Source organism: Drosophila virilis, chromosome 4 (genome assembly GCF_030788295.1).
Source record: "Drosophila virilis strain 15010-1051.87 chromosome 4, Dvir_AGI_RSII-ME, whole genome shotgun sequence".
Lineage (NCBI taxonomy): Eukaryota > Metazoa > Arthropoda > Insecta > Diptera > Drosophilidae > Drosophila > Drosophila virilis.
Genome location: NC_091546.1, coordinates 12,387,666 through 12,400,606, shown reverse-complemented (window position 1 = coordinate 12,400,606; position 12,941 = coordinate 12,387,666). Strand labels below are relative to the sequence as shown.

Genomic DNA, 12,941 nt, shown 5'->3' with positions numbered 1-12,941 from the left:
AAACCCCAACGTCAAATTTTTCACACTGGCCACGCGTTGTTTTTCTTTAATTTTCACATATATACATAGCTACATTTCTTTATATTCTTATGTGTATACCATATATATATACATATATCCCTATACATCTCGAGCATGTAAACAAGAGATTTCACGTTCTTTGACTGACGAAACATCTGAAAAAAAAAAGAAAACTAAATTTGAATTCGAGTTTAATGCAAAATAGGTGTCAAAAGAAAAACAGGCAAACGGCGAACGGAAAACGGCGAATAAAATCGTTTTAATTGTTGTTTTTCCTATTGAAATGCGTTTTGTAGCACAGGAAATAGAGAAATATCACGTGAGGTTAAACAAAACATTGCAAATATTTTGGGTTTTACGTATTCGTGAATTGTGAATGAAACAAAGAACAACAGAAATATAGATGAAGCATGGAAATATGGAAAATTTATGAATGAAATTAAATAATAAAGCGCAAGAGCTTTCGTTTATGTGAGATGATAAATGCAGTGGACAATTTCTTAAAAAAATACGATAAATTAAACTTCCTAGGGATTAAATTACCTCTTTCTACATGTTTATTCAAATTTAAGCAAATATTTTAAAAACGGAAACTATTTTTAATAAATTTTCTAGTCGCTACCATTTTCCATTTCAAATTTCCCCCCTACTCCTAACCTAACTGTGCCACAAAAATGCACCTATACGTTAGTATTAAAACGTTCTACAATTTTCCCACTTGCCTCTGCTGCCACACAGTTGGGCTCATAAATCTAATTTGTTTTCCCGCATAAAATGTGGCCGTAAACAAATTTCAAGAGGCATTTCTCAACCTGAGCTCGTTACGGTTACGTTCAAGTTTGCAGGAAAATGTTGGTACCAAAATTCTTGTGGTACATTTCGTTGCATTGCCAAATCGCAAGCTTACGAAATTTCCCACACTTTGCATGGGGCGGGCTATTTATAAAGGCATTTTACACTGGGATTTGGGTCGCACGCTCTCCCGTTCTCTCACTATCGCTGTTTCGCCTGCTCGCACACACACACACAGATATTAAGAGTATTAGCTGTCAAGAGGCAAGCAACAGGCAGCCAGAACGAAAACAGAAAACAGCTGTTGACGCTGTCGACGTCGCTGTCAGCGTTGTCGGCGCCAAAATAAAATAAAGCAACAAATAATGAAATAATCAAGAAAACCCGAAAAGCGAGCGCATCGCAAAGAAGAAAATAAAAACACACTCACACACACACACATACAATATCTAGAAAGCTTTAACGAAGCTTGCACGCGCCAGATTGTGATCGCCCACCGCTCTGCCGCTCGCCCACACACAAGCAAACACACCACACACACAAACACACATAATACGACTGCACGCTCTCACGCTGCTTGGCTGGCGGGCTGTGCTCTCCCTCTCTCTGGCCACCCCATTTGGGTGAGCTTTCGGTTTCATTCACACAAGAAACCGGCCCGCCGATGAGAACATTGAACGCATTCGAACGCGTCGCACGTAGGCCTACGGAATTTCAGAGTTTCTCGATTTAAATTCGAATTTGATTTCGATTCACGATCAACCCCGCCGCCGCAGACCCTTTTTAATGTTGTTTTTCAACCCGTGCACAGGCCAAGGAATATTAAAACAACAATAAACCACCAACAATAAAAACAACATTTAATGCAATATTATTGAAATTAACAAAGACAACACCGCACATAAAAAATAATATAAAATGTGAATTGAAAAATTTGAATGTGCTGCTAATTAAATTCAAGTGCTGCGCCGCTCGCTCGCTCGCACAACGAATAAACGAAGCAGGCAAATTGCAGAGCGCAATAAATTAAAAAGAAATACAAAAAAAAAAAAAAAAAAAAACAATAAAAACAAGCGGCGATATACAATATATTTAAATAACAGAAGAAACAACAAAATAATCTACATAAATGTGTTTGTTGTGGCTGTGAAAAAAAAACACACAAACACATACACTTATAAAAATAATACTCGGTGCCAAAAAAAAAAGCAAATTAAACCAAAAAAAAAAAAGAAAAGAAAAGAAAACAGAGCAAAAACAACAACAAGATGGTTGGCAAAGTTTTGGGCATACGGGACTTGGACCAGTTCAGCAGTCGCCGGAGCAGCGTCTACGTTGATCCCGAGTGCGAAAAGTTCTTCGAGCTGCCCCTCTTTATAGCGGCCAGCTCGAATGATATAACAACGAAATGCCAGTGCTGGCAGTTCAGTCCAGGTAATAAACTCTCCTAACAGAACCCCAAAACATTAGCAGCATTAGCAAGACAAACAATGCCAAACACGACAACGACAACGACAACAACAAGAACGAGAAAAAAATGCTAATAAACCTAACTAATTTCGAGTGTAAACATCATAAATTGTTAAAACTTTAAATGCCGTTTTAGTATTTTTATTTTAAGCTTTATTTTTAGCTTTCACTCAAGTCGGGGGCAAAACTTGTCAGTTTTTATTGATTTTTCAACAGCTTTGTCAAATCTCATTCAATAACCTAATGAGCCGAGTCTCAACAAATGTTAACAACTAACATTAGACTTATTTAAATGACAGTTACTTGTTTTTGCGCCTAAAGTTAAGTTCAAAAGCGTTAAAGCCTATTCGAGAGTGTTTAGTTGAAGAGGAATATAGGGAATATATAGATTGTAAACTTTTAAAGAGGGTTAAGTGCAAGAGGAATACACGGAATATAGATTCAATTTATTTTCATATTCAGTCAAATAGGTAATTTTAAGAATTAATTAGTACAATTTATTTTTGGTTAATTTAATGCTATGATATATGATAAATATATCATTTGTATACATATGATAAAATATATCATATAAATACATATATACAAATTGACATGTATATATTTTAATTTTAATTAATTTATTAGCCAATTAGAGAGCTCTTTTGACTTTCTTTAACAAATTTCGACCTACTTCCCAATTAATTTCTGTATTTATTCGTGATGTTTTAATAATTTAATTCAAAAAGTTGAATTAGTTGTTAAATTACCTCCTTATAAGAATTAGGATATTTTTTTTTATTGTTATTTGAACCTTTTATAATTATTACAAGTCCAGCGACTCTTCGGTTGAGTTTATAATTTTAGCATATAAATCATCCATCCTCGTGCTTAATCCCAATTCGGCACTTCACATTTAATTGCTTTAAACCTTAATTCACGTTTAATTTCTTTTTATTGTTCAACTGTTTATTGTCAATAAAACTGATTGCGTTTTGTATTATAATTTAACATGGCAATTTGAGAATTTATGCAACATTTTAAAAGCGTTTCATAAATTAGTTATTGCCAGCCAGCTGATTATGAAGTGCTTTGTGTATATATCACTGATTTTCAATGGATTTAATTGAAAACAGCAAAAACAAAAAATGATTTAATTTCCAGTTGAATGAAGTTGATGTCGTCGATTGGAAAATAACCACAGCAAAAGTCGTTTTGAATCAAAAGATACATATATGCATATTTAGTTTGATAGAAATGTGTCTGTCTATGTGTGTGTGTGTGTCTATGTGTGTGTGTGTGTGTGTGTGTGTAGTCTATGCATTAATATGCTTGTGGTTGAGTTCACTTTTTTTTTCTAAACATTGTCATATCGCGAATCGTCCAAATGCAAATGAACGGAGATTAATTACACACGCTTAACACACACACACACACACACACACCCACACAGACAATACATACACACACATACATGCGCCGCAAATGCAAACGAGTCTCATTCGTTTATACCAGTTTTTATTGTTATTGCATTTACAACACTCGGCACCCCCCAAAACGGCCCCCGACCCCGTCCGCGACCATCCCATGCGCTTTCTCAAAGCCAGAACTATATCATTCTCGCGTCACTTGATATTTGCAGCGGAGACTCACAACACAATTTTGGTTAAATTATAATCTAATGAAAAATATTGTTTTCAAGGCGCAGTATAGAAAACAACAAAGTTCTTCTTGTGTAGAGTAGCCGGCCAGCAGATACCCTGTAACAGCAGTTGTGCTTCTCATGCCCTGAGCCCAACTTTCTCAAATAACTTGCTTGTTAACTGTTCGATTCTTATAAAATTTTCAGGGAATGTATGTGCAAACCAAGGCCCAGGACTTAAGAAAAAGTGTTATATTCTCAATAGGTGTGTACAAGAGGGCGTGTACTAAATTAGAAGACTCTAGTTGCCAGTTGATAATCGATACTTATCGATAGCTTTCAAACAAAGTGAACTTTCGATAATTAGGAATGCAGTTGCTCGCCTCACAGCTCCCTGCTGCCCTAAACGAGAATACCCTTTCTTGAGCAATTACAGGTTTTGATATCTATAGGCAACAGAGCTGATTGTAATTTGTTGTATCTGTTGTGATTCGTTAAAATGAACAAGTTAGCCCAATGACTGGCGCTGAGTTGGTCGCTTATCTGTGCGCCAATAATAACAACGAATAGCAAATAAATCGAACGCCTGCGATAAGCAGACGAGCGACTGGCATGCAAAAATCGATCAGCTGTCGGCTAGCCAGGTAATGGGCCATGTACCCGATGCACAATCAATTACCCGCCGCCCCGATACCTAATCAATATGGCAGCTCCATTTCGAATAACTCCAACGCCTCACCCCCTTTCACCGTATATTCAAGTGTCTTGTACTTCAGCAATGTCGTCAATGAGCTGACTATGAGGGGGATCACAAGGGGCTTCTCCTTGAAGAAGCAGCTGACCAGCGATAAGTTTGTTTCTATTACGTAGCCAAGCACAAAATGCTCCAAAATGCCGACCAACATTCGATCTACAGCTGTCAGTTTGTCATATTTGTATCCGCCTGTGGGGCGCTTAATTCCAATTTTATATAATATTGAAATAGTGAACCGTTAATATTTGGCCATTCTCTTAACAGCTGCATATCAATATGTCATCGATATCAGTGTTCTGTAACGTGATTATGTAAATCGCTTAAACTTTTTTAAATACTATTCTCATGCGAGTCTCAATTTCTAGCATTGAATATGCTTAATACATAAAACCCTTGTATTAAATCAGTAGTTTATTTTATATTTCTACTAGCATTTTGTTGGAAAGCACATAAACACATTTATGTGTGTGGGTGTTCGTGTTTTGTGTTTTTCTACCAAGTGCTCTACTCCTCGATTCTCAAGAATTTAAGTAGGCTCTGCAGGTTTCCATGCTAAGCTACTAGTGAAGTGTTTTTTTTATTTTGCTGTTTTTTTGAATGAATGTATGTATGCATGTGTGTATGTATGTATGCATGTGTAAATGTATGTATGGATGTGTGTATGTATGTATGTATGCATGTATGTATGTATGTATGCATGTGTGTATGTATGTATGCATGCGTGTATGTATGTATGCATGTGTGTATGTATATTTGTGTGCATGTATTTATACATGTACGCATGCATGCATGCTTGCATATATGTAAAACAAACATGCATACATGTATGCATGTATGCAGAAAGAGGCACCTTAAAACTTCGGCCGAAAAATCTTTGAAGTGCCTTGGTGCAATTGATGGCTAGCAAAAATGTTTCAAACAAAACCATTTTGCGATTTTTCCACACATTCGAGTAATATTTCCAGAAACCCCGACTTAACGCGGGCCTTCATCACATAAGGTAATTACAGTCAACATTTTAGCTTCCTGTGCGTTGATAAGTTGACCAGAAAACTCGACCAAAGCTGTGTATATCGAATACGAATTATATTTGAATAGAACATGATAAGGGCATGTTGAAACAGACAGATAAAGTAATTCAACTTCCACAATAAAAAATACACAGAAAAAGCACTTCCAGTTTCATATCAATTTAAATTAATATTTACCCTCAAATTTATTTGCTTTTCAATTTTTATTACTTGCTATCTGCAAGAGCCATAAAACATATATATATATAATATATAAAATAATGCACCTACGTACACATTTACCTTATATATTTAACTTTCAAGCGATATCTGTCAATGTTGCATTTCTCTTATCGATGCAATTCAATTTTAATTACATGCCCCAGCCCCAACGGACATTTAAAATCAACTATCTATGTATATGTAGAACAAGCATCTATCAATAAAGCTTATCACGTACTGCAATAAACACACACACGCACATGCACACTCGCACACACTCACATTAATTGCAAAACTCAAGTATTTTATTTGCCACTCTGACGTATGAGTAATATTTGCGTTCTTGCTGACAAAATTTACGTACTTATCTGAAGCTCAAGTCGACTTATTTCTATAACAAAATTCACTCGGCTTCAATTTTTTGCGGCCTCCAGCTGCAAGTTCAATTGGTTTGCGGCGACTTCAGGGCAACTGTTTGGGGCAAGCATTTGAGCATTTATTTCTTATCAATCATAATGTCATGCAGGGTCTTAAGTGGGCCTGCCAAACGGCGGCTGCAACTGGCCAACTTATCAGACGCCCACTTCAACTGACCAACAAGCGTTTACTGTATCATAAACTTTATTATATACTATAAATAGATGCTTATACTTGTACAACTGTGCTGTTGCATGATTTACAATGTGCACGTTCGTTCAGCACGTTAGTCTTCTATTCGCATACACTATATGCTTAAAACTGGGCAAGCGGGCACAGTCAAATCGTGGATATGCATGTAACAGAAGGGAGAGGTGCATATAACTTCTTTTCTAAATTCGTTTAACAATTCTTTATTGTTTGCAGAACTGTTGTGCCCCTTATAACTAGGGATATATGCAGATTTATCTATACCAAATTATATATATATTTATATTGATTATACATATATCATTGATTATACATATCACGTTTATAGCATATATAATTTGCATTACCATATCTCGATAAATCAGTATAGTTCTAGACTCTTAAGTAATATTTGAATTAATTAATATTATTATTATGCTTACATATTTCAAGCTAGAAAGGTTGTCAGAATTATGTATAAGTATATATACGCTACAGGGTATTAATTAGTCGAATAGATATCGAAAATATATAGGCTTATGTACGCTAAAGGGCATCGACTAGTCGAACAGTTGCCATTTAAAATATTGTTTTTAGCTTAATTTATTGTTAAACAAATGGGCCGCATGACCTATCCTAAGCCACATTCACTTGACTTGAGACTAAATAATTATTTTGTTTGCCTTCGCATGTTGTTTGCTCTTCCAGGCAAAGAGCCGGCGCTGCGCTCGTTCACCGAAATCCAACAGCTGCTGCAGCAGGGCAAGAAGCGCGATGTCAAGAGTATACTCAGGGAGAACTCGTGGCCAATTAACTCGCCGATACGCTCCCAATTGTGGCCAGCACTGTGCGCCCAGCATTTGACTAAGCAGAACATGCTCGATGGCTTCTACTGGGAGATGGTGCATCAGGTGAGTGTCTAAAGTCAACCAGATAATAAACCCAAGTACTTATATGGTATATATAATTATTTTACAGGTCTTTGGCACCACGGAACTGTCGGATAAGCCCATCATGCTGCCCGCCTTTGTGGATGCCACACATTGCTTGCCGTATCATTTGACCAGCACGGGACGCGCTGTTGCCGATCGCATCGTGAATGTTTTGGGCTATGATTGTCCCGACATTACCTACAGTCCAGTATTGTATCCGATTACATCGTTACTTTTGCATTTCATGTCGGGTAAGTGCTACATTTTTTCCATGAAATCAAATACAAGACTGAGTAGTTATATTGAATGCCAAGGCTTTCCAAATATGTGAGATTGTATCGGTCGAGCTCGGGCTAAATATATTAAAGCTTAGAAAAACACTCATATGTGCAGATATTAATAAAATACCTAAGATGTTCATAAGTAAGGAGCATGTTAATACTTGCCCAAGCTCCCTTTTGAGCACAAAAAACTTATGTGATATAGTGATCCATCCGGAAACGCCTTTGCTTCTGGTCAAGCCAAGTTACACATTTCGTGACAACTTCGTAATACCCTCTATAAATGTATAAAAAGAAACTCACGTGACACACACCCTAAACGATTTATGACTTGGAGGTTCCGTTCCTCGATTGTGTTCCGTTTTCTACATATGTATATATTATCATAAATTACGTGCTTTACGCACTTCGAGTCGCAGCCACTCACTCAGTTTCAGTTTGTTCGATATTTGTTTTTTTCATTATTTCTGAATATATTTATATTTATATTTTGTCGCCCAAACAAACAAAATATATATTTGAGTAATTGGCACAATTGTAAATCGCTGTCCGAAGTAAATCACAACTGGGCGCAAATTGATGTATCGTGATTTTTCAAGCTAATTGCTTTGGCCAACAGGCAATGAGCCAACAATTTTAACCATTTCAAATACACTCAATTCAATAAGACACTCGGCTCGGCCCTTGCAAGCATGTGAAATGTGTGTACATATATTTATATTTACTTGTGTATTGTAAAGGTAAGCATGCGTGACCTTTTGGGCCCATTTTCTACTGGGCCGTGAGCTCTTCTTTTAGCTCTATTTCCTGAGTTGAGGTGGGCTTGAGAATTTCAATATTTAGCGTTGATTTTTCAGAAGCCTATTTTTCTAAGCAGTGTTGAGTTTGCTTCCGTAATCTATTTGCTCAAGGGAACTGTTGTCTATTTCTAGTCCCATCCACATTTCGCCACTCATAAAATTGCCAACATATTAAGCCCTTGCTTTACATTTACCTCCTACACCAAAAATAGGGTATAAACACCAAGGGAAAATTGCATTTATAACCAATTCAATAATCTTCCGGTTCTATCATTAGCGCACTTTGGTATTGGGTCTAGACTTGCAGGGCCTTGTCCTCAGTTTAAAACTTATAACCACTTGAGAATTATAAGATCAAATTTTAAGGTAATTTCGCGTAATGTTCTTAAAAACTTTCTTCCACAAGTTTTGAAAAAGAAGAACAGTTTTTAATTACTGGAGATTTTCTTTAATTGCAATACATATAACGAGCCCTAATTGCACTTGCATTTAAGTGTTGCCTTTTAAAGCTAACCCAGCTTTCATTCCGGCCAGCTCATGAGTGTTATTCCCCAACTCTTTGCTCGTTACGAAAACATTATAAAACAATAATTTACTTAAGTGTTCTAGTTTCTCTGTTGTCACTTCTCTTTCGTTAATAGCAAGAATTATATACACACACACACACATATCTAAATACTAACATATTTAGTTGTAAACTAGTTTCCGCCCTTGTTATCAGAAATGTGTGTCTGGCATCGGGTCTCTTAACTCAATTGTTGTTCTTGCTTCTGTTGTGAATCAACCGCCAATTAATTAGCTTCATTCCAATCAATTTATATTTTTAAGCGGTTTAAAATTGGATTTATCCGGCGACATTTGGGCAGAGACTGTTAGAGCTGCCTTTTAACAGACTAATCAATCGGCTTGAAGAGAAACATTTAAATCTGTAATCGCTTGTCATAAATAAATAAACATTTTTTAGTGATATATTTTAATGGGAATTTGTTTATTAATATTACTCCATAGATGTTTAACCTATATAAATGTGGGAATTCGTTTTAACTTAGCTTTATATACATTTCAAAATGTAAAAGCTTAACAAATTAACATTCTATACTAATGAGGGAATCGAAGCTGCATGTCCCAAGCAAATATAATATAAGTGTCAATTAGAGTTGGGAGTTGCAGTTAACTGATTAACTAGCAGGAACCGTAATCCGATTCCTTCCAACTATAAGTAGTTTTTGTATTATTGTTAGTTTTACCCGGCTCCGTTTCGGTCTCGTCTCTAGATAAACTTGCCAATAATGATTATAGATGAGAGATTGTTTCAACACTCAATCCATTAATCTCTGTTAAAAGGTTCACACAACATGAAAATATGTGAATTGTGGAGAGGAAAAAAGAAACACATTTGAAAGCGGAAAAGTTCTCGCATTTAATTTAATTGTCAGCTTTATTCAGATTTCCGCAGCTCTCTCATGTGACAATCACCTGCCTTAGATTAGAGATGACAGCTGCATGGCCTCCATTCTGTAACCCCAAAATGTGGTTCATGTGTGGCTCAGCATTAGCCGCATTATCAAGCAGGACACATGGAGGGGCATATAGGGGCTCGTAATCAGTTAATCTCAAAGGCTGAACTCTGAACACCCCCATTTGTGAAATTACTATATGGGTTTTTATGATTAAGAAGCTGTGAAACAACAAGACAATTAATCGATTTCCATCTGGGTTCAAGTGTGTGGCGCACACAATTTAGAATATGTATTATCTGGGAAAATATACCTATAGCTGTTCGTAGAATGTCCGCAAAGTGCAACCAATAGATGGTTGACGCTTGCGATCAATATGCGACGCTGCTTGAGAGGCACATGACAGCTCTGCCCTGCCTCCCACACACCTCCTAGGCAGACCTACCGCCTGCCCATAGCCGGCCTGCAGCTGATAAAGCTGCGCCTGATAAGCCACAGTCCGAGCGGAACGGAAAGAGGTCGACTTTTAAAGTCGACAACATTTTATTCTCCATTTGTTTTCTGTCTGCTTGTCTCGGTCTTCCAGTTTTGGAGGTTTGTTTACACGGCGCAAAAATTACTGTAGCGTCTGGAGATTGCGATTCCGGGCCAGTTTCAGATTCAAGGTAGTCGCCACAGTGGCTATAAATAGTTCTCGCCCTCCCCCCATGACATAGGGTACAAAGGTCCATTGTTTACGCGAAACAAATGAAATTGAGAAATGAAATTACGATTGTATAAACTTTGTGCACACAAACGTCGAAGGTCGCAGAGAGCATCCTATAAAAAAAAAAAAATAAAATAAAACATTACACATCAACATTTCAGTTAGGAAAAATATGAATTTTAAAAATATTAAATAAAGAAGGAACAAATTAAAAAATGGCTATAAAATTTGAGCTGCATTTTCAATCAGCATTTCGTGCATTTCAAGTTCAAAAGTCGCACATAAACAATGTATAAAAAATGTACGCGATGCTTACATACATTCGTGTACACACATGTATGTACAATCAAATACATACTATACATACCAAGTCCATATTGACACTTTGTATTGCTTGTCGACATCTTGTTGACGTCATTGACTGGTCGTTGGCTGTTGTCTGCGTTAAATTTTATGCAAATTCTTTTTATTTATTTCTTCTTTTTGTTTTTGCCACTTGAATAAAAGTAACAGATCCACGGCACAAGACTACAAATTTTGAAGTACAGTGGTTACTCAATTAGTGTAAATTTAAGCCACAATTTTAATGCTATTAATTTATTGAGAATATACGAATATTTTATATATTATTATCTAGGATTCAAAATCTCCAAAAATCTCTAATTTCGACCATTTATGGCCATTTATTTTCATTTATTTTTTCTCTGCTTATTAACATTTAGTTAACAGAATTAATGATCTTCACAAAACGAATCCCTATTCGTTTGTTTTACAACACTTAAATATATAAATATTTTTATTTATTTTATTTGAATCAATAATCAAAACGTAAATTGATATTTAGACTTAGCCCACGAGCTGTTAAGTTGATGTTAGCGTATGAGCACTGTAGTTGCGGCATGTGACATACATTTATAGATCTACATCCACATTGCCTTAGATCTAGAATTATAATAGTAGTTTATTTTTAGTAAACGTCGTATTTCAGCAATTGTCGCTTATGACGCCGACACGTGAGCATAAAATTGACATAAAATACAATTGGGCAAAGCCATTCGCATTCGCATTCGCATTCGCATGTAGATGCCCGCACTCCCCAGCCCGTATCCGAATCCCGAACGCAGCGAAGCCAAACAAATGCGCACTTTTTATATATCATCTTTGGGTTTGCTTTTATTTTATGGCTGTTTGTTATTCTGTTTTTCTGTCTATGAACTACCCAAACATTGTCGAGCTTTGCCTATTTGTTTTTGCACGGCTTTTATATGGACGCGCTCAAATCCACCCCCTACTTACCTAACCGCCGCTCTATAAATAAGCACTTAAGAATTACGTGCTCCGCGATATAAAATACAGAAAGAGAATCATTCGACTTGACGCACCAAAAACTTGCCCAGTGCTCGGCTTCAATGGTGATACTTTTTTCAGCATTTGCATATTCATGAATGTCGAGCATAGAAACCAAAGCTCACTAATACAAGCACGTGCTCGTCTTCACGCTTGTGTGCGTGCGCAAAAGCTCTTTCTAATGCAGCTAAGGGGCGAATGCGTCTTGTGCTTTCTTCTATTTATATCCATGTTTACTGTGCGTGACTGAATTTGCAATGTCAACTAGACATCAAGTAGTTACATTTCTAAGCTGGAACTGCTGTTACCAGACAGACAGACATATACATATGTTTGGTACACATTCAGTAATTCAGTAAAATCTTATTTTTAGGCTCTATTGAATGCCTGTTAATGACTTGCATGCGATGGTAAATAATTATTTAGTCAAAACTCGTTCGCACTTCCCATCTAAATAATAATTATTTATATAAATATATTTTGCTTGTAATTTTCTCAAACTTTTAACTGTTTCGCATTGAAATTGTGAAAATTGTAAAAATTAGTATAAAACGCGACTTTGAGCTATTTCACGCGTTTCAAGTTCAGCGGCTGCCGTTTCGTTTACTTTTTAAAGGGCATTGCAATTTCCACATGGCGCTGCCGCAGCTCAATTAGCGTTTGCGAGAGAAAAAATTTGTTAAAAAAAAAATATTTCTGTAGCTTTCATTTAAATGTTGTTTACACGCGTCGCGTCTATTTTGGTATTTAAAACATTGTTTATGTTTTTAGTTATTTTTTGTTGCTTGCGGCCTGCTGTTTTGTGTCCAAAGCCAAAGCATGATGAATTTAGACCAGAAATGTTGAAAGGCAGCTCGGCTGCAGTACATCAAAGTTATCTGTACAAATGATTGAATGAGTGAAAACCTCTGCAACAACAAAT

The 12,941-nt window shown here is 36.4% G+C and overlaps 1 protein-coding gene across 11 annotated transcripts in view; it reads left to right on the top strand.

Moving 5' to 3' along the window:
* Positions 1-12,941, top strand: part of sky (GTPase-activating protein skywalker) — a 61,779-nt gene that overhangs the window by 39,072 nt on the left and 9,766 nt on the right. For 5 of the 11 annotated variants that reach the window (XM_015172859.3, XM_015172860.3, XM_015172857.3 and 2 more), the window contains exons 3-4: positions 7,205-7,407; positions 7,475-7,679. In XM_015172859.3, coding sequence (XP_015028345.1) covers positions 7,205-7,407; positions 7,475-7,679 — 408 coding nt within the window. Of the gene's footprint in view, positions 1-1,499; positions 2,248-7,204; positions 7,408-7,474; positions 7,680-12,941 lie in introns of those variants that run through there. The other 6 variants (XM_015172853.3, XM_015172855.3, XM_070209375.1 and 3 more) reach the window with 5 other exon arrangements.